General features: G+C 36.6%; 1 protein-coding gene across 3 annotated transcripts in view; it reads right to left on the bottom strand.

Annotated features, from left to right (window-relative positions):
• The window catches only part of lekr1 (leucine, glutamate and lysine rich 1), a 208,141-nt gene that overhangs the window by 105,555 nt on the left and 74,908 nt on the right, over nt 1–27,678 (bottom strand). For all 3 annotated transcript variants that reach the window (XR_007926205.1, XM_051870470.1, XM_051870471.1), the window contains exons 8-11: nt 24,823–24,888; nt 17,754–17,936; nt 4,129–4,222; nt 510–674 (exon numbers count right to left, since the gene is read on the bottom strand). Coding sequence is in view for 2 of the 3 variants with exons in the window: in XM_051870470.1 (XP_051726430.1) it covers nt 510–674; nt 4,129–4,222; nt 17,754–17,936; nt 24,823–24,888 (508 nt within the window). In the remaining variant the exon portion in view is untranslated. The remainder of the gene's footprint in view (nt 1–509; nt 675–4,128; nt 4,223–17,753; nt 17,937–24,822; nt 24,889–27,678) is intronic.

Here is a 27,678-nt window from a genome sequence, read left to right as displayed (position 1 = left end):
ACCCTCCAAGCAAGTCAAACATGTTTTTCTTTATCTCAGGATTATATAAAATTGTGAACTCATCAAATTAAGATCAAAGGGACAAATAAGAATGCCCAAGATGATGCAAACTCCTTTGAATAGTTTGAAATGCATGTGCCATGTTCTTGATGACCTGTAATCTTTGTATTTGTGTTGTTTTCATAGAAAAAACTTTTATAGCTTTTTCCAAAATATATAAATAAATGAACACGTATTTAATCACTCTAAAAAAGCAGTATAATCTAGAATTGTTTTTCCCTACACCAAATACATGTGAATTAACTGACAGCTCTCATTCATTCAGAGAGAGCTGATATTGGCATCACTATATTACTATTTACACTATAATATATATAACACACTATATTTAAGACACAGCTAAATGTGACATTTATTTGAAAACTAAACTGCTTTACTATTCTGAAGTCACTGACCAATGATCAAGACTTGTAGATCAAATGTGTGTGGCAGAGGTTAGCCAGTTGTACCTTGTTTTGTAGTTGCTGGTTTTCACTCTGGTATTTGTTCTGCAGCTCTTGGTTTTTCTGCTGTTGGATGTCCAGTTCAATTTCAGCTTCTCTTCTTAACTCCATCTCTTGCTGTTTCAGCTGTTTGTCCTGCTCAGCCTGTTTCTGCTGGAATAAAACCTCCATCTGCGTGCACACAAATACAGGATAAATAAGGGTTGAGGTCCAATTAAGTTTAGAAGATCTACTAAGAATCAGATCATCATTTGTGCACTTGATCCAATTAAACTTTATTAATTAAAACAAATGTAGTACATTTCAACCACAACACAAAAGAGCAGTGTTACTGTATTGCTTTCTTAAAATAAACCCAAAATGGGTTGGAAATTAAAAATCAGACATTAATTAATAAGCAATTTAATAAATGTTTATTATTTAATTATTATTTATTAAACTTATTAATAAATGTTCATTTATTAAACATATTAATACATGTTAATTTCCAACATATTTTGGGTTTATTTTAAGAAAGCAATACAGTAATTTTTAAACAATAGTTGAGTTAAATTAAACTACCCAGCAGGTTGTCAAACATTTAACCCAACCGCTGGATCAGAACAGAAAAGGGATTTTTAGAGTGTACCCATTTAGTAACATTGCTACAATAAGTACATAGTATGTTTATGCAAAACAGGACTGTAAAATAAAGTGTTAGTAAAATAAATAATTTTTGTTAATTAAAATCAATAAATTCAAGCTGAAATAAAATATAAATATTAGATGAAAAATGTAATCTTAGGAAGGAAAATGAGAAACGTTGCTTGTAGTTGAAGTTCTAAAATTACTACTAAACTGAAATAACTAAAACTGAAACAACAATAAACTAAAGCTAAATAAAAATAACAAAATTACAGAAACTTAACCTAAAATTTAAAAGGAAAAATAAAAAAGCTAATTCAAAATTTGAATAAATGATATAGTAGTATATAAATAATGCTAAAACAACACTGCAAAATAGACAAAAAGGACAAACAGTAAAAATTAAAAACTGACACCATAATACATAACCAAATAGGAAGTCCCATGCAAATCCCCTGAACACCTGCACACTTGCATCACATTCTGCCTTATTTACATGCTGAGTGAATTCTTGCTTAGCACAGTGTTTATTTCTCACTGAAAAACTGAAGAGTAAAACAGCTAACAGGACAAAATGGGATATGAAATACATTTCATCTCCTTTCATTATGGTTAACTTGGGCCTCATGTGGTGGGGCAGAAAGCAACTAAAGCTGTTTGTGTAGTCCTTCAGTGATCATACGCTTTCATATTAAAGACAAGGATTTTTCACCAACTGTGGGTTTTTGAAATATTGAACTGTCAGCAGCTGAATAAAATGGTTAGAGCAATTACAAACAGCAAAGAGGGAGATGGTGGCATGCCATGTATTTTTAGTCAGGCGTGACCAAGGTCACCATGCTTTTCATGGAGCCCAGAGTGCAGACAGTTTGCGTGTGAGAGAACACAACAGGCTCTGTGTCAGTGAGAGAGAGACAGCATCTTATGTGTGTGACAGTGAGAGACCACTTCCACCTAGACTTGGATGCATGTCTGTGTTAACAGCAGGAAACCGGCGGGTCTTAAATGTAATTTGCACTAAATCAAACAGCATTCCTCTTAATACCAGCATGCTGAGGGCAGACCTCAACCCACATAAAAAAATAAAAATCAATGAAATTCAAAAAATAAAAAACAAAAAGAGAACTAAACTGAAGTACAGACGGAAGGAAAAGAAAGAAAATGTGCTGGTACTTCTCTGGGACAGCGATGTTATGGACTGCACAGAAAAGCTTTGTGTCTTCAGTGTTCAAAGGCCACACAAAGAAGTTTGTGAGATATTAAATGATGAAACAACAGATTTACTGATCAAAATAAGTCTTCATTTAGGTATTTGGCACATTCTGGTTGTGAATAATGTTCATAATTAATGTGATTAATTCCACCAATTGTTTGCAAACTACAAAAGCACTGAAATATAGTTTTAACTCTCATCTTAAAATATTTCCATTGATATTGTTCATTGAAACTTACTGTATTATGTAGAAGAGTGTTGTGAGAAAGAGAGTGAGCGAGTTTATTACCTGAATTCAGATTTAGCATTTTCCTTCAGGTCAGTCCTATGTTCATAATAAAAAATCTGTTTAAATGTCCTATGTATTATCTTGTCCTTTTAATAGTTAAGGGGTTTTCCCATGATTGACAGCACTAGTCAAAGCATTTTTTAAGCATGTTTACAACAACTCCGTCTTTTCAATGTAAAAGTCTTCGCTACTGACTGACACACTCATAAAGACACTCTTTGTCGCCATCTAATGGCATAATAATGTAACTTCTGTTGCTGTTCGCGGTCAGGGACTATTTTTTCCGGTGGAAGGAAGGCTTTTACTAAAAGTTTACTACATGAAAGTTGCATTGATACATATTTTTGGCTTTAATATTTGTATTGTGTGGTAACCGTTTTATAAAAGCAATATATATATATATATATATATATATATATATATATATCATAGTCAACTTTGAAGCCTATTATATTGGTAAATTTCCTAGGTTATTAGTCAGCTTTTAAGCTTATTATATTAGTAAACTTTTCAGTCTATTTCACTGGTTAACTTTTTAACTTATTCCATTGATGAATGACAGTATAAAAGGGAGAACAGCTTTGCTGTTGTGTGATTTGCCTCATAACTGGCCATGTGACTCGCTGTGGAACTTGCCTTTAAAGGGTTAGTTCACCCAAAAATGAAAAAATTGTCATCAATTACTCACTGTCATGTCGTTCTAAACCCGTAAGACTTTCGTTAATCTTCGAAACACAAATGAAGATATTTTTTAATGAAATCTAAGAGATTTCTGTCCTTCCCTTGACAGTCTACACAACTGATACTTTGACGCTTCAAAAAGTTCATAAAGACATCGTAAAAAATAATCCATATGAATCGAGCGGTTTAGTCCAAGAGACACAATCACTTTATATGATGAACAGATTGAATTTAGGCTTTTATTCACATATAAACATTTATCAGTGAACATAAACAGAAGCTCAAACATGCTGCGTAACATGAGAATGAACCTCATTTTGTTCTCGCACACCAAGCAAACATTCTTGAGCTTCTGTTTATCATATCTGATGTGTGAGCTGATGAATGTTTATATGTGAATAAAAGCCTAAATTAAATCTGTTCATCATATTAATCAATCGTGTCTAAACCACTCGAATCATACAGACTAGTTTTCGATTTGGAAATGAAACAATCTTGTTCTGACCAGCCAATCTATAGCCAACAGAATATATAACCTATATTCTTCCAATCTGGACTAGCAACTAGATTAAACACCCACAAAATATTGCAAAGTGAATGCAAAGTTACTTGGGGGAACGCAAAAGTTTTGAATTATTCTGATGTGAAAGATGCGAAAGTTGTGAACTGTGAAGATGTGAACTGTGACATTACAGAATAGTGCAATAAGGGCCATGCCATCCTTCTGATGAATGTATTATGAACAAATTACCAATCATAAATCAAATCTACTCATTATAAGAGAGGATTCACCTTTCATTTGTAAGTTGTGACCTCACCTTTGAACTGTGCTCCTCTGCAGTGTTCAGCCTCATTCTGAAGCTCTCCTCCAGTCTCTCCAATTCTCCCACATGAGTTCTTCTCAACTCCTCCCTGTGAAAAGAAAGTCTACAGTAAATTCACCAACCATATAAATCAACTGAACACATTGCATAACTTAAATGCTTTAGAGAACGCTTAATCATTGAGCAAATGATTACACTTAAGCATCATTAACAAAATGTCTCGTCTAATTCTGACTCATGCTGTCAAACCTGCCAGGACACGAGTCTTCTAAAACCACTACGACATGATTCAATGTTTTAATATTACAAGACAGACAGAGGAGAGATATTAGGCCATTGCGACACAAGGTGTTTCAATTAAACAAGTGCACAAGACTTCAAAGAGTCACAGTGACACATTTATGAGCAAGAATATTTTCCCGTTTTTGATACAGTTGTTATGGAAACATAATTGTTATTTTTGTTAATTGTCACATGTCATAAAACATTCTTATATAAAACTATGACTAATCTTGGTCTGTAGCCTCAGGGATGAGGAGAAATTACAAAGGAAATGGAGAAGAGGCCCTAAAACAAGGTCAACAAAGTCAGACGCAGTAATGAGTACTTCACAACAACTGCTAATCCCAGCTGAAGACGAAACTAATTCACCATTCACCCTGAACACAGCAGACATACATGTTTGAGAAAAAGAGTTCTGTTTCTTCCTAAAACTGTGGCGAGACTGGGCACCTGTTTTTTGTTTGTTTTTTTCCTCAAAAAATTGTTATCTATTAGCTTTCATATTAGAGATATTTTTAATCTGCGCCATATCCTGCGCTCTGTAAAATGTATCTTCTTTTTTTTTTCATGCCCAGAAATAAACAGTACAATGCAAAGAAATACATTTTTAATTGGTCTTTTTGAACTTGTTTTCCAGTAAAAATATAAGAGAAAATACATATAAAAGTAAGTATAAAAATATACACTGCAATTCAAAAGATTGAGGTTAGTAATTTTTATTTTTTATTTTTAAGAAACTGATACTTTTTTTTAGCAAGGATGCATTAAATCAGGGGTGCACATAACTTTTTTGGTCTGGTTCTCAAGGGAGCACCTGGAGATGTTGCTTGGTACTCACATTTTGCTCTTCTCACTATCTTCTTTTCTCTCGAACATGGTAGATGATGGTAATGATGTTTTATTTTATTAACATTAATGACACAGACAACAGCAAGAATATTAGGCTGCTGTCACTTTAAGACTGAATGCACGCACGGACTGAATATACTGACACACATCCGGTTCCTTTCTCAACTGTTTGCTAATGACATAACCGAGAGAATACTTGCTGAGACAGGTATTTTGACATAATTTTGTGTATATGTGTCTGTTCAAGCGAAAGTAAACGCGAAATAGGAATCAATTCGGTGTTTGAGCGTTGTCTGAAACAGGCCTCTCTCGAGATCTCTCTCTACGTGCGCGCGCTTCGGGTGTGGCGCAGATAACAGCTCGCGAGTTCCGATTTTCGCCACTTCTTCCGCTTTTAAAATCGTTTGAATGTGTTAATTGGACAAAACACGTCCAAATGATAAACTTTCACTCTATGATGGTTAAATTTAGCAGTTAATCCGCGAATAACATGCGTGCTGAACCGTTGGACCTTATCCGTACGCATCACGGATTAACTGCGATTCGTTGCACACCTAATAATTAAAGAACACACTTATCATCATGATTGCTATCTTACCAGAGATGGAGAAAAATCCTACTCCACTAAGTAAACGTGTCCCTGTGAGCCGGTCCCCAAAAATGTTGGTACTTAAAAGCGCTTCCCTCCATATTTTCTGGTGCGCATCGTTTATTTTTACCGCGCATGCGCACATGCATTAAATTCATCAAAAGTGACAGTAAAGATTTTTTTTTTTTTACAAAGATTTCTATTTAAAAAAAAATGCTGTTCTTTCTAAAATATGACATTCTATCTAAAATATGAACTGTTTTCAACATTGATAATAATCAGAAATGTTTCTTGAGCAGCAAATCATCATATTAGAATGATTTCTGAAGGATCATGTGACACTGAAGACTGTAGTAATGATGCTGAAAATTCAGCTTTGATCACAGGAATAAATTATAGTTCACTATATATTCACATAGAAAACAGTTATTATAAATTGTAAAAAATATTTCAGATTTTTTCCAGTATTTTTGATAAAATAAATGCAGTCTTGGTGGTTTGTTATGGTGAACATCATTCCTGGTCATATTCAACAATTAATGCAGGTTATACCAAAGAAAATAATTGTATATATTAATAATATTTAAAAAAAAATGTGATACTTTCTCCACCTCTGAAACTACTTTCCTGACTGCAGTAATGATGCTAAAAATTCAGCTTTGATCACAGGAATAAATTACATTTTAAAATGTATTTTCAAAAAGAAAACAGTTATTTTTAAATTGTAATAATATATTACTGTTTTTGCTGGGTTTTTTTAATCATATAAATGCAGATTTTGTGAGTAAAAGAGGCTTCTTTCTATCATAAACATAAACAAAAATCTTACTGACCCAAAACTTTTGAACGGTAATGCATAAATAATATATAAGAGAAATAAAATACACTCATATTAAAGATACTGTACATTCTCTAAAGTCTTAATATAATAATTTAAGGACTGGAAATAAGGATATAAATCCTCATTGAGAATAGGATATTTTGTCATGTACAGACAGTCTCTCTTCCTGTTTGTTGTCATTTTTAAACCGTGATTATAGTTTGACTCATCAAACTGTCAAGATTTAAACAAAAGCCTTTGAAAAGCTCTTCTGCTATTAGCCGAGACAGACAGCGGGGATATGAGGAACGCCGGTGACTAGACAGACAGTTTGGCAGAAATTCCATTTTTACAGCACATTCCTCTGTGGCTCAAACATTCCTCCCATGAGACAGAAACTGTGACTTCGTAGACAGACTACTTCCATCCTGGATTGGTGAAGACTGAGACGGACAAAAACAAACATAAACAGCTCAGCAGAAACATCAAAGTCCAAACAGACTGACTGAATCACATCGCCACATACCAGCATTCCTACATCCACACACCCTGACCTGACCTAAAATGTGTCTCGAATACGATATTCAGAATATTTTAAACCTGAGTATAACTTTGATTCACCCTAGTATGTGTTAATGGATGCTGCAGTAATTCCCCTGAGACAGAGGCGCTCACACAAAGAGGAAAATAGAGTGAGCGAGCAGAAGATTCCAGGCGTATTCTCGTTTTTTCCACTCAAAGAGAGAGGGAACGTCTCATCTCGCTGGTCTAGGGGTTTACGTGCCATGAGGGTGCATACTATTAATGTTAGATAGGTTGGGGACTGACAGACACGCAGCTCTCTGACAGCAGTTGTGTGATGGGTCTCCAGAGAGCTGGCCTATAATGGGGGATGTCTGCAAGAAGTGGCTCTCAGAAACACAAGTGTTAAATAGACCCAGTCTGGAATGTCCACACTTCACTGCACTTGTGTAATCACATCAATGGAAAAATATCGGAGTGGCAGATAGAAAGCAAATGCTCCGAAAATGGAAGAAGTTGGCAGGAAGGAGGAAAAAATCACATGACAAAAAAAGTTCTGAAAGAAGTTTAGTGTAACTAGGATTTTCAATACAGCTTTGAGGTCAGCGTTACTAAATGTGTAACCGCTCACAGGCGTGAGGGAAAAAATAAGCATGTGGCATGTGACGTATCAATTTTTCATATCAGATTATTTAACACATATTTTCACATTACTAAAAAAAAGGTTAAATGATTCAGTGTTGTCCTCATAATAACACATTTTTGCTTCAAAGAAAGTGTAAAAGAATATGATTATAAAGAACAATAATAAAGATTTTTTAACTAATATCTAGATATCTTTTCTAGGCTGGCAATAAAATGTAAAAAAAAAAAAAAACTTTTATATATATATATATACACCAAGGCTGTAACCATGTCCTGAACATTGGTGGGGACCAATTTTTTATAAATCATAAAGAAACAGAACAGTAAAGGAAATTCTAGGTCTAAAATTAGTTGGGGAAATAATCATTTTTAACTATTTGCAAAAAAACATTTGCATTTATTTGCATTAAAATATGCACACATGTCCTAGTTTTATTTGTATGCCTGATATGTCGAAAACGTTTCTTGTCTCGTCATGTTAGTAATTACATGAATCACGTAAAGTGAATCATGTAATTTCATGTGTATATATATATATATATATATATATATATATATATATATATATATACATATATATATATATATATATATATATATATATATTTTCCATTCAAAACGGCCATATCTGAGAAAAAAGTAGAGTAGTTTGCATCACTGAATGTTACTGTCAGTCGTTTAACATTTCTGTCACAAAACAGTTGACGTATTAAATGTTTCGCTATTTAACTTATCTCACTCTCTTTCAACATTAAACTGACGCTTCGCGCTGAGGAAGACCAGACTAATCTTATAGTTTATTTTTATTTAAATTATTTTTTGACTATATCCATGCAGCTAGTTAGCTTTGTTAAAGGGATAGTTCACCCAAAAATACACTACCGGTCAAAAGTTTGGAATCGGTAAGATTTTGAATGTTTTTAAAAGAAGTTTCGTCCGCTCACTAAGGCTGCATTTATTTAATTAAAAATACAGTAAAAACAGTAATATTGTGAAATATTATTACAATTTAAAATAACTGTTTTCTGTTTGAAAATATTAAAAAAAAAAATGTATTCATGTGATCACAGCTGAATTTTCAGCATCATTACTCCAGTCTTCAGTGTCACATGATCCTTCAGAAATCATTCTAATATGCTGATTTGCTGCTTAAGAAACATTTATTGTGTACAATTTTTTTTTTTTTTTTCAGGATTCTTTAATGAATAGAAAGTTCAAAAGAACATAATTTATTCGAAATATAATCTTTTGTAACATTATAAATGTCTTTATTGTCACTTTTGATCGATTTAATGCATCCTTGCTGAATAAAAGTATTAATTTCTTTTAAAAAAAATAAAAATAAAAATTCTTACTGACCCCAAACTTTTGAACGGTAGTGTATAATGTTACAAAAGCTTTGTATTTCAGATAAATGCTGTTCTTTTGAACTTTCTATTCATCAAGGAATCCTGAAAAAAAAAAAAGTACACAACTGTTTTCAACATTGATAATAATCAGAAATGTTTCTTAAGCAGCAAATCATCATATTAGAATGATTTCTGAAGGATCATGTGACACTGAAGACTGGAGTAATGATGCTGAAAATTCAGCTTTGATCACATTTTTTTTTTTTATATATATTTTCAAACAGAAAACAGTTATTTTAAATTGTAATAATACTTCACAATATTACTGTTTTTACTGTATTTTTAATGAAATAAATGCAGCCTTGGTGAGCAGATGAAACTTCTTTTAAAAAAATGTAACACTATAGTGAACACGATCTGTACGGAGCCACTAAAGGGACATGGGGAAAGAAAAAAATATGTCAATGCTATTGCGTTCTCTAGCAAAACTTTTGCATTCCCCCCAGAAATGTCACATTTGCTTGCAAAAGTTTTGCGAGGGAACAAAGTTTTCCGGGAAAATATGCATATCTCTCATAATGTATGTCCAGGTATATGATATATCTCACTGTCTCTGACAACACATGTAAGCATTCACATTCACAAGAAAGAAAGAACTAGACATGATAGCCAGCAGTGTTGGGGAAAGTTACTTTTAAAAGTAATGTGTTACAATTTTGCGTTACTCCCTAAAAAGAAACTTAGTTACTTAGTTCCTTTTTTACATTACTTTTGTGTTACCTTTTCTGTAGCCTGAGCTGGGCTTGCTTGTTTGTTTAAAAAAACAAAACAAAACAAAACAAAAAACTATTTTTGGCACCTGTAAAGTCCCTTCTCACCAAAAGTGAAATGAATAAGCCTCAGGCTAAAGGAACTGCAAATTCATGTCTGTACAGTAGAGGGCGCAGCTCAAACAAACCTTTCAGCTGTGCTGCCATTCTGGATTAAAGAATAGGATGCAGGAGAAGTTCAAGACTCTTCAGGAATAAAAATAAAACACAAATGTGATGTTTAACTAAAGCCATTTTTGCTTATTAGTATGATTGAATTGGATCATCTAAGGTCAGGAGGAAAGACATTGTTTAATGAAGTGAGAATAAAGTATATTTGTATTATTTAACATCTTTAATTATTGCAGATTTGTGTAATACTCTGAGTTTGCATTTCACTGTTTTTAATCATTCTGAGGAATACTAAATCTGTTTTTGTGCAAGTGAGATGAGTAAATGAATGCTCACATTTAGTGTAGAACTACAATAACCATCTCACTTTTGATTAATTTAATGCATCCTTGCTCATTAAAACTATAATTTCTTTAAAAAGAAATTAAAAAATTTTACCGACCCCAAACTTTTGAATGATAGAGTAAAACTTTGTCTCTAAAATGGCCTAAAAGCGATGCCGCCGTCTTCCTGCCTCTCTCACTCTTTGAAGTGTTTTTGTTGTGTTCGGGGGTTTGGTGATTGTGGTTGTATGACCCTGGGCTGTGCGTGTGGGAGACCAGAAGTGAAGTGTTACTCTCTCTCACTCTCTCTGTCTATAAAACACATCAACAGTGTTATTGTGATCCATGCGAATGCATGAAAGAGGGGTTTGTTCTTATGATTCAGTGCTTATAAAAAGGCTGAAGCAGTAGTTGTTTGGTGGGCGGGAATACTGGAGAGTAGAGGGACAAAATGTCCTCTATAGAGAAGAACAGGGGTCAGAATCTGTTCTGCTTTAGCTGACTGAAACGCACAAGCGGGGACTGTGATAATTGGCAAAGCGTGGTTACTGCAGAGCCCTGTTATTGTATGACTGTGAATATGTGTGAGAATACAACGCACTTGCCTTTTATTGTGCTTCCTCAGCGTTTGTCCCTCTGAACTGAACCAGCATGTTCAGTTCAAGCATACGGTCAGGACATTCTGTTAACTTCTTTGCACTTTAACAAAGTGTTTATTCTTCTTTCCCACAATGTCTCAGAAACAGTGGTGTGTGGTGGACGTCTGAAGGCACAGTTCCCTCTTCTGGGTTTTTCTTACTCCACTTTCATTTGATGTTTATGGTACTGGGGTTAAAGTGTTAGTTGACCCAAAAGTGAAAATTCTGTCATTAATTACTCACCCTCATGTCGTTCCACACCCGTAAGACCTTCGTTCAACTTCTGAACACAAATTAAGATATTTTTGATGAAATCCGAGAGCTTTCTGATCCCCATAGACTGCAACGGAATCACCACTTTCAAGGCCCAGAAAGGTAGTAAAGACATTGTTAAAATAGTCCATGTGACTACAGTGGTTCAACCTTAATGTTATGAAGTTACGAGAATACTTTTTGTGTGCAAAAACAACTTTATTCAACAATTTCTTCTCTTCTGTGTCAGTCTCTGATGCTGTTCACGTTGTAAACATAATGCAGCGCTTCCGGTAATGTTGTAGTCAAGACCACTTAATCCAAGACCAAGACCAATGTATGTTGAGACCAAGACAAGACCAGGACCAAGGCAAGGAGAGACCGAGTCAAGACAAAGACCAGACCAGCAATCCTTAAATTCATCTAAAATATCCACATTACACCCTGAAAAATGAGGTCAAATGACTTGTTTTTAATCAATAAATACAATTAGAATAAGACACTATATGGAGCCGTTAACAATCAAATTAAATCATTAACAACAAAATTCATCTTTGCGCTGCAGAGGTGGCACAGAAGCTGCATCTGAATTCGTAAAATTACAAATGCATAAATAATGCAAAATAAAATTTTGTTTATTGAATGTTTATATAAAAGCAATATCAAGTTTACAACTGTGCTCAAATTTGTGAAAACAGCTTGTGTGATATTGCTTAATTATATCAAGTTATAATATAAAAATCCAGATCTCATACAAGTACCTTTTTTGCAACAATATCTTGAATTTTGTGAGCATTTGTAATAATTTTGGTTACATTTTTGATACGATCCCTTATTAATTTCTGACCCAGCACAATAAATAAATCTAATTGCAAATTACATTATTGATTGCATTTGAAGCAGGAAGTTTTACATCCAATAACATTAATGATGTTAATAAATCAGACAATGCACCGGCAATTTATCCCCGCAGTTTCGGTCTTGAAACAAAATAAAATCCCAAGTCCTGAGTCTGAGACCAAGACAAAACCAAGACCTTCAAATAATGGTCTTAAGAACAAAACCGGAACACAACACTAGCTTCCATGTTTTATGTCAGAACGCCGACTCCGTATTGGCCGGCTCCTGCGTCAGTATCACATGTATGCGTCGAGGTGCTCCTGTGAACAGTGTCAGAGACTGACACTGAAGAGAATAAATCGCTGAATAAAGTCGGTATTTTTGTTGCGTTTTTTGTGCACAAAATGTACTAACATCGCTTCAAAACATTAAGGTGGAACCACTGTAGTCAAATGGACTATTTTAACAATGTCTTTACTACCTTTCTGGACCTTGAAAGTGGTAATTATGTTGCAGTCTATGGAAGGTCAGAAAGCTCTCGGATTTCTTCAGAAATACACTATATTGCCAAAAGTATTGGGACACCCCTCCAAATCACTGAATTCAGGTGTTCCAATCACTTCCATGGCCACAGGTGTATAAAATCAAGCACCTAGGCATGCAGACTGCTTCTACAAACATATATAAAAGAATGGGTCGCTCTCAGGAGCTCAGTGTATTCAAGCGTGGTACCGTGATAGGTTACCACCTGTGCAATAAGTCCATTCGTGAAATTTCCTCACTACTAAATATTCCACGGTCAACTGTTAGTGGTATCATAACAAAGTGGAAGCAATTGGGAATTGCAAAGCGTCGGATGCAGTGGTGTAAAGCATGCCGGCACTGGACTCTAGATAAGTGGAGACGTGTTCTCTGGAGTGACGAATCACGCTTCTCTGGCAATCCGAGGGACGAGTCTGGGTTTGGCGGTTGCCAGGAGAACTGTACTTGCCTGATTGCATTGTGCCAAGTGTAAATTTTGGTGGAGGGGGGATTATGGTGTGGGGTTGTTTTTCAGGGGTTGGGCTAGACCCCTTAGTTCCAGTGAAAGGAACTCTTAATGCTTCAGCATACCAAGACATTTTGGACAATTTCATGCTCCCAACTTTGTGGGAACAGTTTTGGGATGGCCCCTTCCTGTTCCAACATGACTGGGCACCAGTGCACAAAGCAAGGTCCATAAAGACATGGATGAGTGAGTTTGGTGTGGAGGAACTTGACTGGCCTGCACAGAGTCCTGACCTCAACCCGACAGAACACCTTTGGGATGAATTAGAGCGGAGACTGCGAGCCAGGCCTTCTCGCCAACATCACTGCCTGACCTCACAAATGCGCTTCTAGAAAAATGGTCAAAAATTCCTATAAACACACTCCTAAACCTTGTGGAAAGCCTTCCCAGAAAAGATGAAGCTGTAATAGCTGCAAAGGGTGGGCCAACTCCATATTAAACCCTACGGATTAAGAATGGGATGTCATTAAAGTTCATGTGCACGTAAAGGCAGGCGTCCCAAAACTTTTGGCAATATAGTGTGTCTTAATTTGTGTTCCAAAGGTAAACAAAGGTCTTACGAGTGTGGAACGACATGAGGGTGAGTAATTAATGACAGAAATTTCATTTTTGGGTGAACTAACCCTTTCAAGGCAAATGAAACAACTGTGTTTTTGCCATTACCCCCTTCACATTCACACCATGCTTTAGGATTTTTATGAGAAATCAATGAGAGGCTGCACTGCCTCCCTATTCCTCGGTCAAAACACCCCTGCTTAGAATCAATATCAAACATAACAATTCAAAAACTGCTCAGTTTATCTACAATCAAAAGAAAAGCTATAATTTGTGCATGTCTACGTCTAGACTCACTTTTTACTGCTAGTATTTGTGATTATTACTGCTTCTATTACAAGCTGGATATCCCCCTCCGTGCCTTTAAAGGCCAATTCACACTGCACCGACAGACGACACTTAGTCGGGTTTTGTCGGATCAGTGTGTTAACCCTGTCGCCGTTGTTCATACTCTTTATTTTTTCACCATTTGAACAAGCTGAATCAGCAGTTGTGGAATGTCTGAGAAGTGACGTACTGTAATCTGGTGACTGTCAGCAAAGGTCGTGTCTGTCGGTGCAGCGTGAATTAACAATATAATCAAGCTCTGTTTTTGGGCTGAGTCTGACATTGCTGTTCCTCAGAGGACGACAGCTTAAGCACTCATTTCCATCTCATTACTCAAACACCTGTGACCTCTGACCCTACCTCACCTGCAGCACAAGTATGAGCCTGCCTAACGAAGCCCATGTCTGAAAATCAGCTCAATGACTAGATCAATACATTTTTAGAAAAGCAAGTGTTTGCCTTGGGCTGGAATGAACAGTGTTGAATAGCAGTTGACCAGGTGACCTCTTGACAAACTAAAGGAACATTTTTGAAAACAAGTCTTCACTGTAGTATATAAGAACGTCAGGCATGAGTAGACGACTACCAGTAGAAAACACTGCATACTATAACTGTAACACTAGAAAACATTCATAAAACATATGATGCTTGCAAAAACATGGTTGAAAATATAGAGTTGTGACAGGTTCTTGTTGTTCTCAATGACCAATGAGCTTATCCAAATAATTGGCAATACCCTAGCAACCACCTAACAATTCCATAGCAACCACCCAACACATGATCAGACAGGCCTGGACATCAACATGTGAGAAGTGAGTGGCATGGCAACAAGACCATTAGCCGACACAACAGTTGAGGTGTAAACAGGTGAGGACGAACATAACAGAGAAGACAAGCCTGCGCTGTTGGTTGCTAACAGACAGGTACCTCAGGGACAGAGGAGTGTATACAAACAACATCAGACATCCAAACACATAAACAGCTGGGACGTAACAAAAGCGAGAAAAACAGAAACTCAATACACAGGTGGCCATTGATACTATCATGCACTAATAAAGGAGAAGACATATGTGAATTGACTTGCAATTACCCTGATGAACAGGTGGAAAAGAACAATAGAAGATCTAATAGAAAGGAAGGAGAAGAGGAGTTTAGGGGCCATTCACACAGAATGTGTTTTTGAATTTAAAAACATGAGACTGGAATGGGAAAGATGCATTTTTTAAAAGCTGAGTGCTGTGATTTTAGAAACATAAGAAAACAATGGAAAAGCAGCACAAAGGAATGCAAAAACATTTGTATTGTATTTAAAAACATGACACAGAGCAGTGAAATGAAAAAAAATATGCGGTCTAAAGATGTGTTTCTTAAAAGTTTAACTTATTTTAACGTTAACTTATTTTAAAAATGCTACCAAAATTTGCTGCAAAATACACAATCGCAATGGTCAAACATGTCTGTCTAGTGCATGCTTACAGGAAAACAATCGAAAAGCAGCATAGTAACTGTGTTTACATGGACCCTAATAATCCAATTGTAACCGGACTAGTAGCACAGCTGGAAAAATGTCAAAAGAAGTCACATGTAGCCACATCAATAAATTGGCCAAACTATTTCATTCAGATTGTAAGGGTTGGTTTAAACCTTTTCTAATCCAATCGAGAGGACATGTAAACACTGGAACCCAAATTGAATCCAATGGAGAGGATGAGATTGAAACCCAAAACTGGAAAGTTCTGAGCATGTGCAATGATGTAGAAATGGCGTAATGACGCACGGAACAAGCTGTTATTGTTGTTGTTGAATATAGTGTCATAAATGACTGTCGAGGCATTCTAAATTTCTCCTTCCACTCATTTTTACTGCTTGATATAGATAAATATTAAGTCTGCTCTTTAAAACAAAGATACAATGTAGGAGAATGGTTAGTATGCGCAAACAGCGGGAAACTCTGTATATTCGTGCAGTGTGTGCGTGTCAAAAAATCACTTCCGATTTGAAGCTTGTGACTAGGGGTGTAAGAAAACATCGATACACGTCAATATCGCGATATTATGCTTGGCAATACTGTATCGATTCTTAAAAACACTGTATCGATATTTATTTATTTACATCCAAGATTCGTGGCTTTGTGTTCGGTTTAATCCCAACCACTAGTCGCTAGATGGCAGTGTTATCGCAGAACGTAACGCAGAGAAGCACAAGGTGCGTGCATCACTGGCGTTAGCATTAGCAAACCCAGCTCACAAGACGATATAATTATTCCGGCTTTCACCGTGGTGTACAGAGCTCATGTGGACTCATTTTGGCTTCAACTATAAAGAAACCACAAGGAGATCGACAAGAGTCATGTTGTTTGCAAAATAGACCATGTTAAAATCCAATACTCTGGAAACGCACTGAATCTGAGAGCTCACTTAACATCCCGACGCCATCCACGCTGCTGAGAGGCGTTTCGATAGAATATGCAACATGTACTGCACACTCTCCTCTCAATAACAAAATGAACACACAACAAAAATGACAGCAGAAAGAAAGCATCTGATCATAGCGATGTGGATTTTTTTTGTCAGGTTTTATGCATATGGTGGTGTGTTCTTTATGACAGTTTTTTTCTAAAATTAGATCCTCTTCTAAAAAAACAAGAAATTTCGCAATATATCGCCTTTCTTACAGATTTTTCTTGCAGTATTCTATATGCTTAGTAAGACCTTGATTAGCTGGTTCAGGTGTGTTTAATTGAGGTTGGAGCTAAACTTTGCAGGACAGTGGCCCTCCAGGAGCAGGATTGGACACCCCTGGTCTAAAGATACGGGGGTTTTTTTAACTTCTTTGGTGTCGCATTTTTAGAACAATGTGTCATGCGTGAAGATGTGAAATGGTAAACCATGTCAGTCAAGCGCATATTGAAACAGCAGTGGAAACAATGAAAAATCAGTGCAGTGGAATGGAAGTTTTTTGTGCATTTCAAAATGCGAGACACCGTTTCAGAATTGATTGCACTTCAGAATGACGTGTCAATGGTCAAACACATCTGTCTATGGAAAGCTTACATAGAAAAACAATGGAAAAGCAGCACAGTGGAATGCATAAACATACTGAGTCAATCACACCGACTAGATAGACAGCTGCACTCACTTCTTGCACGACACAGTTTTCTAAAAATACGATGGTCAAGTTAAAATAAGTTCAACTTTTAAAAAAAAAATGCAGTTTTTTCCCATTCAATTGCCATGCGTCTCACGTTTTTAAACAAAAAACGCGTTCTGTGTGAACCAGCCTTAATTCTGCTTCACATCATGCCTAATAACACCCCTTAATACTGGTTATTTTCCAGTAACGCACAGCTTTAGTTGAAACACAGCTTCTGCATAACAGCTTTCGTTTTGTTTTACCATTGTAAATGAAGACAGATAGAGAGGAAACAGGTTCGCAAACAGTGAGTCATATCCTACAGGTCCCGACGTGTCGACAGACTATTGAGAGGAACAGGTGGGATGCAACAGAGAAAGAGAAAAAAAAGCTGTACAGCTGTAGTGTGGCTGAATATAAATGTATTTGTGTGTAGCAAGCAACACTTTATTTATTCTCTCCTGCTGCGGAGTGTGACTGACTAGCGAGTGTGTTTGTCTAACAGACCTCTCCTGCTGTAAAGTGGACCGGGCCACTCTCAGGTCCTTCATCTCGCCCTCCGCCCGCTCCAGTTTCCGGGTTACCTCCTCCTCTTTCTGTTGCCACGTCAACAGCTGCTCCTGCATGGACTCGCATCTTTGTTGACATGACAACCGGCTCTCCTCCTTCTCCCTCAGGTCTCGGGACAGCCTTCAGGGGAAAGTGTGAACATATTGACTCACGACACATGCAACCGTTTAAAACCACATAAAAGCTAGATATCTGCACACACACAAAATAAAGAGCTTTGTTCTGAAACTAAGAGAGCTGCTTCACTGCATACTGCCTACATACATCCTTCCATGCTGAAATGAACAGTATATGCTGTGGTTTGGATGTTGGAAAGTTGGTTATCCTAGCAGGCTTCTAAGTTACCATGTGCTAATATCCACAGTTAGAGTTGGCAATGGCACATGCTGCTACGCAAACACAATAACTGAGCACAAACAATACTTAGCACACATAAATGATAGTTTAAATAATTAGTAGATGGAATTATTTTTATCTGTATGATAATTTTATCTTTAGTACTGAATTAAATAAACTACTAAGTCTCTTCTGCTCCCCAAGGCTGCATTTATTTGATATATAAAACAGTAATATTGTGAAATATTTTTCAATTTAAAATAACTGTTTTCTATTTGAATATACTTTAAAATGTAATTTATTCCTGTGATCAAATCTGAATTTTCAGCATCATTACTCCAGTCTTCAGTGTCACATGATCCTTCAGAAATCATTCTAATATGATGATTTGCTGCTCAAGAAACATTTCTTATTACATCAATGTTGAAAACAGTTGTGCTGCCGAATATTTTCTGTGTTCTCTGATGAATATAAAGTAAAAAGAAAAAAATTATGTGAAATCTTTTGTAACATAGCAAATGTTTTTACTGCCACTTTTGATCAATTTAATGAGTCTTTGTTGAATAAAAGTATTATTTTCTAATTGCTAATGTGAACCTATATTTACACAATGCCATACAAGTGATTTTATTTTATGCAACAGCTCAATAAACAAGAACTTAATATTAGGCAACTTGCATTTAAGACACAATATCACCAGTTACTTTGTCTATTTTTGTTCTGCCAAATGTAAATAGCTCCAAGCTAAGTAAAAGCAGAATCAACTGAAGCGTCTCAGAGCTTGGTGTTTCATTGCTGAATGAATCTAATTGTTTGAATGGATCGATTAAGTGAATGATTCAATGACTGGTTCATTACAACAGTCACTTGTTTTGCTCGTGAATGAATTGGTTGAAAAAATGATTCAATGACTAACTCATAAAGACAGTCACCTGTCGCCACCTACTGGTGAAACCATGTAACCTGCAGAAAAAGTCACTTGGTTGATACCTCTATCTGCCTAGTGAGCACACCTATAATGTCTATAAATGTTATCTAGGCAGACACCTAACTGTAAGTTTTGGAAACATGCTTATGTTCAACTACAAACAGACTCTTAAAGAGATATTATACAAAATCTTTAGGGTCTGTCTGCAGTACTGGAGGCTGCAGTTTCAGGACACTAACATAAGATGGATAACAATCAGAGTGTGAGTACAGAATGTGACCCTAGCTGTGGTTATTAGCAAATTTTTGTGGGCAAAAAAGTTCTGTTGTCTATTGTCAATTCTGTAGTGATGTATGAATAGGGTGACCATATGTGCCATTTTCCCAGGACGCGTCCTGTCCAGGATTTCTAAGTTGCATAAAATGTCCCAGTTTTGTTTTTGTTTTCATATTTGCGGAAGGTAATGACTGAAAAATAATTTGACCAATAGCATGCATTACACATAATCGACCAATCGTGGCTTGCGAGAAGGCTGGATCTACAGAGAACGTTCAAAGCATTGCAAATACGACAACATTTTAATGCATTGCATGAAGACTGTCAATAAGAACAGTGGCTTGCACAGACCTCCGTTCCGGGGGCTCATCGATATGACCACTTTCACGATTAAAGAGGCAAGGGCTCAAACCATTTTAGGCAACTTAGAAATCCTGGACAGGACGCGTCCTGGGAAAATGGCACATATGGTCACCCTATGTATGAAGCACAGTTCACACATAAATCACTTTCAAACAAAGCAGGTTCTGTTAGGGAATCTGTGTGGGGAATCTTCACACTCACACAAATTCCAGATTGTGTGGATTGCTATTAAAATGACAAAAATTTGCAGAACAACAGCAAATGTAGTCTCATCATCAGAAATCATACCCATGGACCATTGGCTGTTGTATTTACATTTAAATTTAATCATTTAGCAGACGCTTTTATCCAAAGCGACTTACAAATGAGGATAACAATAGAAGCAATCAAACCAACAATAGGGCAACAATATAAAAGTGCTTTGATTAGTACCAGTTCGTCTAGAACAGTCCATGAGCAAGGCACACAAAATGGGAAAAACTTCAGGAGTTTCAATGTTGTCATCTGATTGGTTGAATTATATAGGAGACGTGTATGTCGCCTTCTTTAACGGTCTACCTGGAAACAAAGCAGCCACGACGCCAACATCTCTCATGGAAGAAGAAAGCTGTTGTGTTTACAACTGACAATGAGCGCTTGTCACGATCAACTAAAAGCTGGACTTTCAAACGTATGTGAAGATCAAAGCATAGACTCTTTAAAATACATTCAAGATGTATTTTATTGTAGGGACATCGACGTTACATTTTCACACACTTAAACTTGAATGAACTGTGATTGGTTGCTTTACATGTCAGTCAGACGGCCTCTAGGCAGTCCTTTGCCAATGAAAGCTGCGATGGAGTCCAGACCTTCTGCTGTCAGTCTTAAGCTCTGGCTATGTAAATGTGACCACACCTTTACTTAAACCTTTTAGCAATCAAGTTGAATTTCAAGAAAACTGTAGGTTTGCAACACTGTAAGTTGTTAGTATTTGGTAGAAATGCTGCTTTGGTTGCACTTTTTTTCAGACATCCAATTTGGTAGGTGGCGCTGTCACAAAACAACCTAGAATTATGGTGCTGCAGGATTGTACCGTTGTGAATAGGCATATGTATAATGACATGAAGTTGACATGAAGCTAACTTATCTGAAAAAAAAATCCTATACCTGCCTGAAGGAGGACTTCCTGGAGAAACAGTCACATTTCTATTTCTCTCCCTTTCCTATCTCTCCTTGTCTATCTTTTTCCTGCAGGACAAAACTAGGAAATTCCCAAACACAGCTGATCTTATCTGTTGGCCTCCAGCCTCCTCTCCCCCTGGTTGAGGAAGACATTTTGGGAAAAGGTGTGATAATGACACACTTCCCATGAGCAACAGTTATCACTTAAAGATCAGACAGTTTCCTCCACAAGACAGTGTGGCAGCAGATCTCGTCTGGCCCTTCTAAGAGGAACCAGGAAGCCAAAAAAAGAGGCTGGTATGGCCTTAGATCTGAGCTGGAGTCCTTAAGTCAGACAAAGATAAGCGCCATCCCACAGGCACGCTCACATCTGTGGATTTTTTTGTATGCCTGAATCCTGTGGATAAAACATTTTCCCAAAGTACACACTGGCTTCTTTGGAATGCCTAAACAATTAAGGAAATGCTGAAGCTTAACATATGTTCACTATAAAGTTGAATACGGAATGAAAGCAATGTGGGGAGCACATGGGCTTTTCTGTGGGCGTTACGAGCCAAGGAGTCATACTTTTTGAGTATAGAAGAGTGAGAACCGTGGTTAAAGATGACAGGGGTCGGATTTAAAATAGATTCAGTCTGATATCTGTCATCAGAATAAATCATTAGCGCCTGTGACATATGAGTCTACTTTGCAGATATCATGGCTCCATTGAGATGGTGAAAATTAAAGGAGCTTTGAAAACCGAGATGTGAAGTGTGTGTATGTGTGTATGTGTGTGTGAGGTGCGGGAAACTCTGAAACCCGAAGCCCTGTGAGTGGGAAGTGCTTCTATCTTCCATCACAGAGCTTCACACGCAGCTTAAGCCTGCTGACACATTACAGAATTTAATATCTATATAATATCACTCAGTTTGAAACAGAGCTGTGATATATGGAGAGGAGGGGGAGGGTGTAAGACCTCGAAACACAGAACATCACGCACATACGTGCCGCTTTCTAAGCTCAAAGGCATCAGGTCCTCTTTCATCAGGTCCTCTTTCTCACATCTTCTGTCCTTTTTTCTCCTTTTGCAGTACTAGGTGTGGAAGCTTGTTTCCGCCACTAAATTAAAAAATAAAAATGATAATTGCGATTTTTTTTTTTTCACAATTCTGACTTTTTTTCTCGCAATTGCAAGTTTTTATCATGCAATTCTGAATTTATAACTCGCAATTCTGACTTTATAACTCACAATTCTGACTTTATATCTCGCAATTCTGACATAACATGCAGTTCTGACTTTATATTTCACAATTCTGACTTTATAACTCACAATTCTGACTATAACTCGCAATTCTGACTTTATATCTCGCAATTCTGACTTTATAACTCACAATTCTGACTTTATAACTCACAATTCTGACTATAACTCGCAATTCTGACTTTATATCTCGCAATTCTGACTTTATAACTCACAATTCTGACTTTATTTCTCGCAATTCTGACTTTATAACTCGCAATTCTGACTTTATATCTCGCAATTCTGACTTTATAACTCACAATTCTGACTTTATTTCTCGCAATTCTGACATAACATGCATTTCTGACTTTATATTACGCAATTCTGACTTTATAACTCACAATTCTGACTTTATAACTCGCAATTCTGACTTTATATCTCGCAATTCTGACTTTATATCTCGCAATTCTGACTTTATAACTCACAATTCTGACTTTATATCTCGCAATTCTGACATAACATGCAGTTCTGACTTTATATTAAGCAATTCTGACTTTATATTACGCAATTCTGAATTTATATCTCACAATTCTGACTTTATAACTCACAGTTTTGACTTTATATTTCGCAATTCTGACTTTATATCACGCAGTTCTGACTTCATAACTCCCAATTGTGAGTTCATATCTCACAATTTTGAGAAAAAAGTCAGAATTGTGAGATATAAACTTACAATTGCGAGAAAAAAAGAGAATTGTGAGATAAAAAGTCGCAATTATCTTTTTCATTTTTTATTTCATGGCGAAAAAAAAGCTTTTATAACCAGGCACTGCAAAAATGTTTAAAAGAAAAAAAAAATTATATGTATCAATTGAACTTGTCTTATATCCATGCTGTAGAAACAGTCCAAATGATGACGTGTTTAAATACATGATTAATGCCTGTAATGGGTTTTGTAATGCCAGTGTTTTTTATGTCTGAGGTCACTTTGCCCTCTGTGAAAAGCTTTCAGGTCTTTTCAGCCTTTCTTTATCTGCGTGTTGACCTCTCTCCATCTCAGACTGGTGAGCAATCATGACAAACAGCACACAGCACTCCAAACCACAGCCAGGAATGTGCATCAATCCACGGAGACACTTGCAGATGACTGACAGACACTAACAAACTCTGTCTCTGCCACACATAAACACACACACTCACCACACTTTTACATAGACAAACACATGATCACACCCTAGTCAAACAAATACACAATAGTTCATGGTTGTGCACAGTTTAGTGGACCATGACATCAATCAAAATAGACAAAATGTGGCCAAAGATGTCTGACATACTTCTATTTATAATTTCCTAGTGAGTGAGTTTAGTATTTGTGTGTATATGAGAAACTACTGCTTTTCTCTTCTCAGAGAGAAAAAATATTTGCAGAAGTTACCCTGTTGTCTCAGAAAAAAAAAAAATCCTTAACAAAAAAAGAAATTGAATTAGTTTTCAAAATATAAAGAGTGCATGACAATTATCATAATTTAAATACCAAGCTCTGTCATGAAACTCTAGATGGCACAGGCTGATGGGTCTTTAAAGGATTAGTTCACTTCAGAATTCAAATTTCCTGATAATTTACTCACCCACATGTCATCCAAGATGTTTATGTCTTTCTTTCTTCAGTCAAAAAGAAATTAAAGTTTTTGAGGAAAACATTCCAGGATTTTCTCCATATAGTGGACTTCACTGGGGATCAGTGGGTTGAAGGTCCAAATGTCAGTTTCAGTGCAGCTTCAAAGAGCTCTACACGATCCCAGACGAGGAATAAGGGTCTTATCTAGCGAAACAATCGGCCATTTTCTAGAAAAAAAAGTCAAATTTATATACTTTTTAACCACAAATGCTCATCTTGCACTGCTCTGTGATGCGCCACACATTATGCAATTATGTTGGAAAGGTCACGCATGACGTAGGCGGAAGTAATGGCGGTAGGGTGAAAAATTCCATCTCATTTTCTCCATCAACATCAAAATCGTTTGACTTCGTTGTTTTATCTATTTTTGTAAAGGGCATTTGACTTAGTCTTTGCACTTTGTAGACACTGGATCGGTACTTCCGCCTACGTCACGCGTGACCTTTCCAACGTGATTACGTAATGCATGGAGCAGAGTAGTGCAAGATGAGTATTTGTGGTTAATAATTTTGATTTTTTTTAGAAAATGACCTATCATTTCGCTAGATAAGACCCTTATTCCTCGTCTGGGATCATGTAGAGCCCTTTGAAGCTGCACCGAAACTGACATTTGGACCTTCAACCCGTTGAACCCCAGTGAAGTCCACTATATGGAGAAAAATCCTGGAATGTTTTCCTCAAAAACCTTAATTTCTGTTCGACTGAAGAAAGAAAGACATAAACATCTTGGATGACATGGGGGTGAGTAAATTATCAGGAAATTTGAATTCTGAAGTGAACTAATCCTTTAACACAACCTGCTGACAATTACATCATTAAGTGTGCACAAGCTGATTGGTTCCTGTTGCAACTGTAGCCAATGAGCTTGATGCTCAACATTTAAATAGTTGGTCAGTCAGTGTTTGCTGTAGCAGTTTGCAGCATGCTTTCAAAGTTTCTCTAAACCCTTCACCTTTCTCTGCATAGATCTGACTCCTTTCAGACTTTTATATCTCGGCAAATCAAAGCACAAATGTGTGATTTTTCATTCTTACGGTTGTACCTCTCTATGGCGGTCGTCTGTTCGCTCCACAACGCTTGCAGATCCTCCTTCTCCACAGACTTTATCCTGAAAGACAACAGAGATGTGTTTTTATTTAAAGCATCGGCTGCTAACATCTGTTCCCTCTTTCCTCTATTGCCTCTGAGCTGAGAGATACTGAAAAAATTTCCCTTCTCCAAAAAAGTCACCCAAGCATGTCCCTCTGGCATCCGCTTCTAACACCAGCATCTCAGCATGAGCAGCTAAACAATGGCGTGTAAACGAGTGTAGCCCAGGGCACGTCCACGTGTGATGTTAGCAGGTACCAGCAAGGGTATAATGGGTGTTGAAATCTCACTGAGCGAGAGGGAGAAGGTGAAAACAAGAAAGCAGGTGGAAAAGAGATGGAAACTCAATCTGACATACAGCTGTTATGTTTTTTTTGTAACATCGCTCTGTAGTGTGAGTTATAATATAAAACTCGGTTAGTGAGCACAAAGTGACAAGTGTGGGAGTCTAATAAAACAGAATGAAAGCCATAGTGGCGCCAAGTGATATGTTATTAAGATAAGCGCTTCTGAGGAAAAAAATAATCAAAGATTATCATTTTAAAAGATATTCAGTTATTTGAAAGTCACACATTTCTGCAAATTTCTCAGGTATTTTATGCACTACCATTTAAGGATATGTTTTTTCAGGCCATTCTATTCTTCTTCAGATGAACACTTTATAATAAGGTTATTGTTAACAGGGTGATGACATGAGAAATCAAATTTGCCTTGATCTTTTGACACATAAAAGGGTCTTTGTAGCATTAAAACATCCTGAGGGTTTCATATCTTAAAACGTCCTCTGTATAAACAAAGCATTTGTTTGATCAAGCTCCAAAAACGACTGTTTTTGATATTGCAGGATCTGTGACAGCAAATCCATTTGCATATGACTTCAATGATTAGTTAAACATCATTGCACCATAGGCCCCTGCCCACTGGCACACAGTCACTTAACGACTGACATTTGCCTACACTGGATGTGAGCATCGCGTCGAAAGCAAATAGAAGCCATTATAATCACTGACACTGTCTACACTGATACAGTATACAGATGTGTGTTCAGTTTCTGACGTACTCCACACACTTGAGTCTGTCGACAACAGGACAAATGGAAAAGAGAAAGAACGTTCGCTTTAACGCGTCCAGTTTAAACAGCTCATTTGAGTCTCTGTACAGACATCAGAAGGATCCCAGCGTCGGATGGTTTATTTTAATGGTGTTGTGTTGGAGAATTATATACAATACTTCTACAGCATTTATAAATCTTAATGTTAACTAATGTAAACTAATGTTACTTATTGTAAAGTATTACCTTTCTTACTCAGATTTACCCGTACCTAAACACATCAGATAGATGGACTCTTCATGTCACAATAATCTGCAAATTGGACCAAACTTTGTTGCCTCAAGTCAAAAGACTGGCTAAGCAAGACTATTAATATGCTAACAGGGGGCTTTTGTGTGCCTGTGTGTGTGTATGCGCGTGCTTTCGTTTAATGCGTGCCAGACAGTGTTTACATGCGTGTCTATCACTCTGTCATTGCTTTAACTCATTAATTCACCATGACATTCTCAAACTCTGCATGCTAGTCAAGCAATTGTGTCATGCAACATCTAAACATTTGCTGCATATGTACATACAAACCTACATTCTTGTTTTTCTTTCATGGTCGGGACTTGCCATCGATTATATTATAAAAACAATAATATAATATGACATTTATAATATACAATGGACTTGCCATTGATTTTGCTAATTTATAATATGTAATATAATATAATATAATATAAAATAATTACAGAATATAATATAATACCCCCAACCATTAAAACTAACCCTCAAAGAAAACTTTTGCATTTTTCTGTTGTAACATTTGGTAAATTTTTAAGTTGTTTTCCTCGTGGAGACTTTGGCTTGTCTCCACAATGTAAGTGACGAGGGATGCATGATATATTGCATCACATTTCTGTCACATTTGTGCCAATATTAGAGATTTTTTCAGCTATCGGTAGCAGTCAGTGAATTGAATGTGAATGTTTTATTAGCCATAATTATCCGCAGTGTCACGCAGAGTCCAAGCACAACCAAAACAATGTTCTTCTGCAAAAATGCATGCAGTTTTGTTTTTCAACCACTAGAGGGCCAAAAGTTACCTAGTAGACCTTTAAAGGGATAGTTCATCCAAAAATGAAAATTATCCCATGATTTACTCACCCTCAAGCCATCCGAGGTGTAGTATATGACTGTCTTCTTTCAGGCGAACACAATAAGAGGTATTTATTTAAAAATATCCTTAGTCCTCCAAGGTTTACAGTGAATGGGGGGCTGCGTTTTGAAGCCAAAAATAATGCATCCATCCATAAAAAAAAGTAATCCATATGACTCCAGTGGGTTAATAAAGGTCTTCTGAAGCAAAGCAATGCAGTTTTGTAAGAAAAATATCCATATTTAAAACTTTATAGCTTCCGGCGAACGACCGTACGCAGAATGCACAAGTCGACTTGTGCCAAATGAGTAATCCTCTGATGCGATGAATGACGCAGGATGAAGGAGAATCGTAAGCTTAGACGCCTCTCGTGGTTTAAACAAATAGGGCTGTGCAACAAATTTAAATTCCTCTTCTCTTATATCGAAATATATATTTGTCAGGTCAAAGGTTACTCTTCCGCCGCCAGTCGACTTATGCATTCTGCGTACGGTCGTCCACCGGAAGCTAGTTGTTTGAATTTGAAAGTTTTAAATATGGATATTTTTCTTACAAAAACGCATCGCTTCACTTCAGAAGACCTTTATTAACCCACTGGAGTCATATGGATTACTTTT

The sequence above is a fragment of the Ctenopharyngodon idella genome, chromosome 18 (assembly GCF_019924925.1).
Source record: "Ctenopharyngodon idella isolate HZGC_01 chromosome 18, HZGC01, whole genome shotgun sequence".
Taxonomy (NCBI): Eukaryota; Metazoa; Chordata; class Actinopteri; order Cypriniformes; family Xenocyprididae; genus Ctenopharyngodon; species Ctenopharyngodon idella.
The sequence above is the reverse complement of the archived record's forward strand: the minus strand, read 5'-3'. Positions and strand labels throughout refer to the sequence as shown.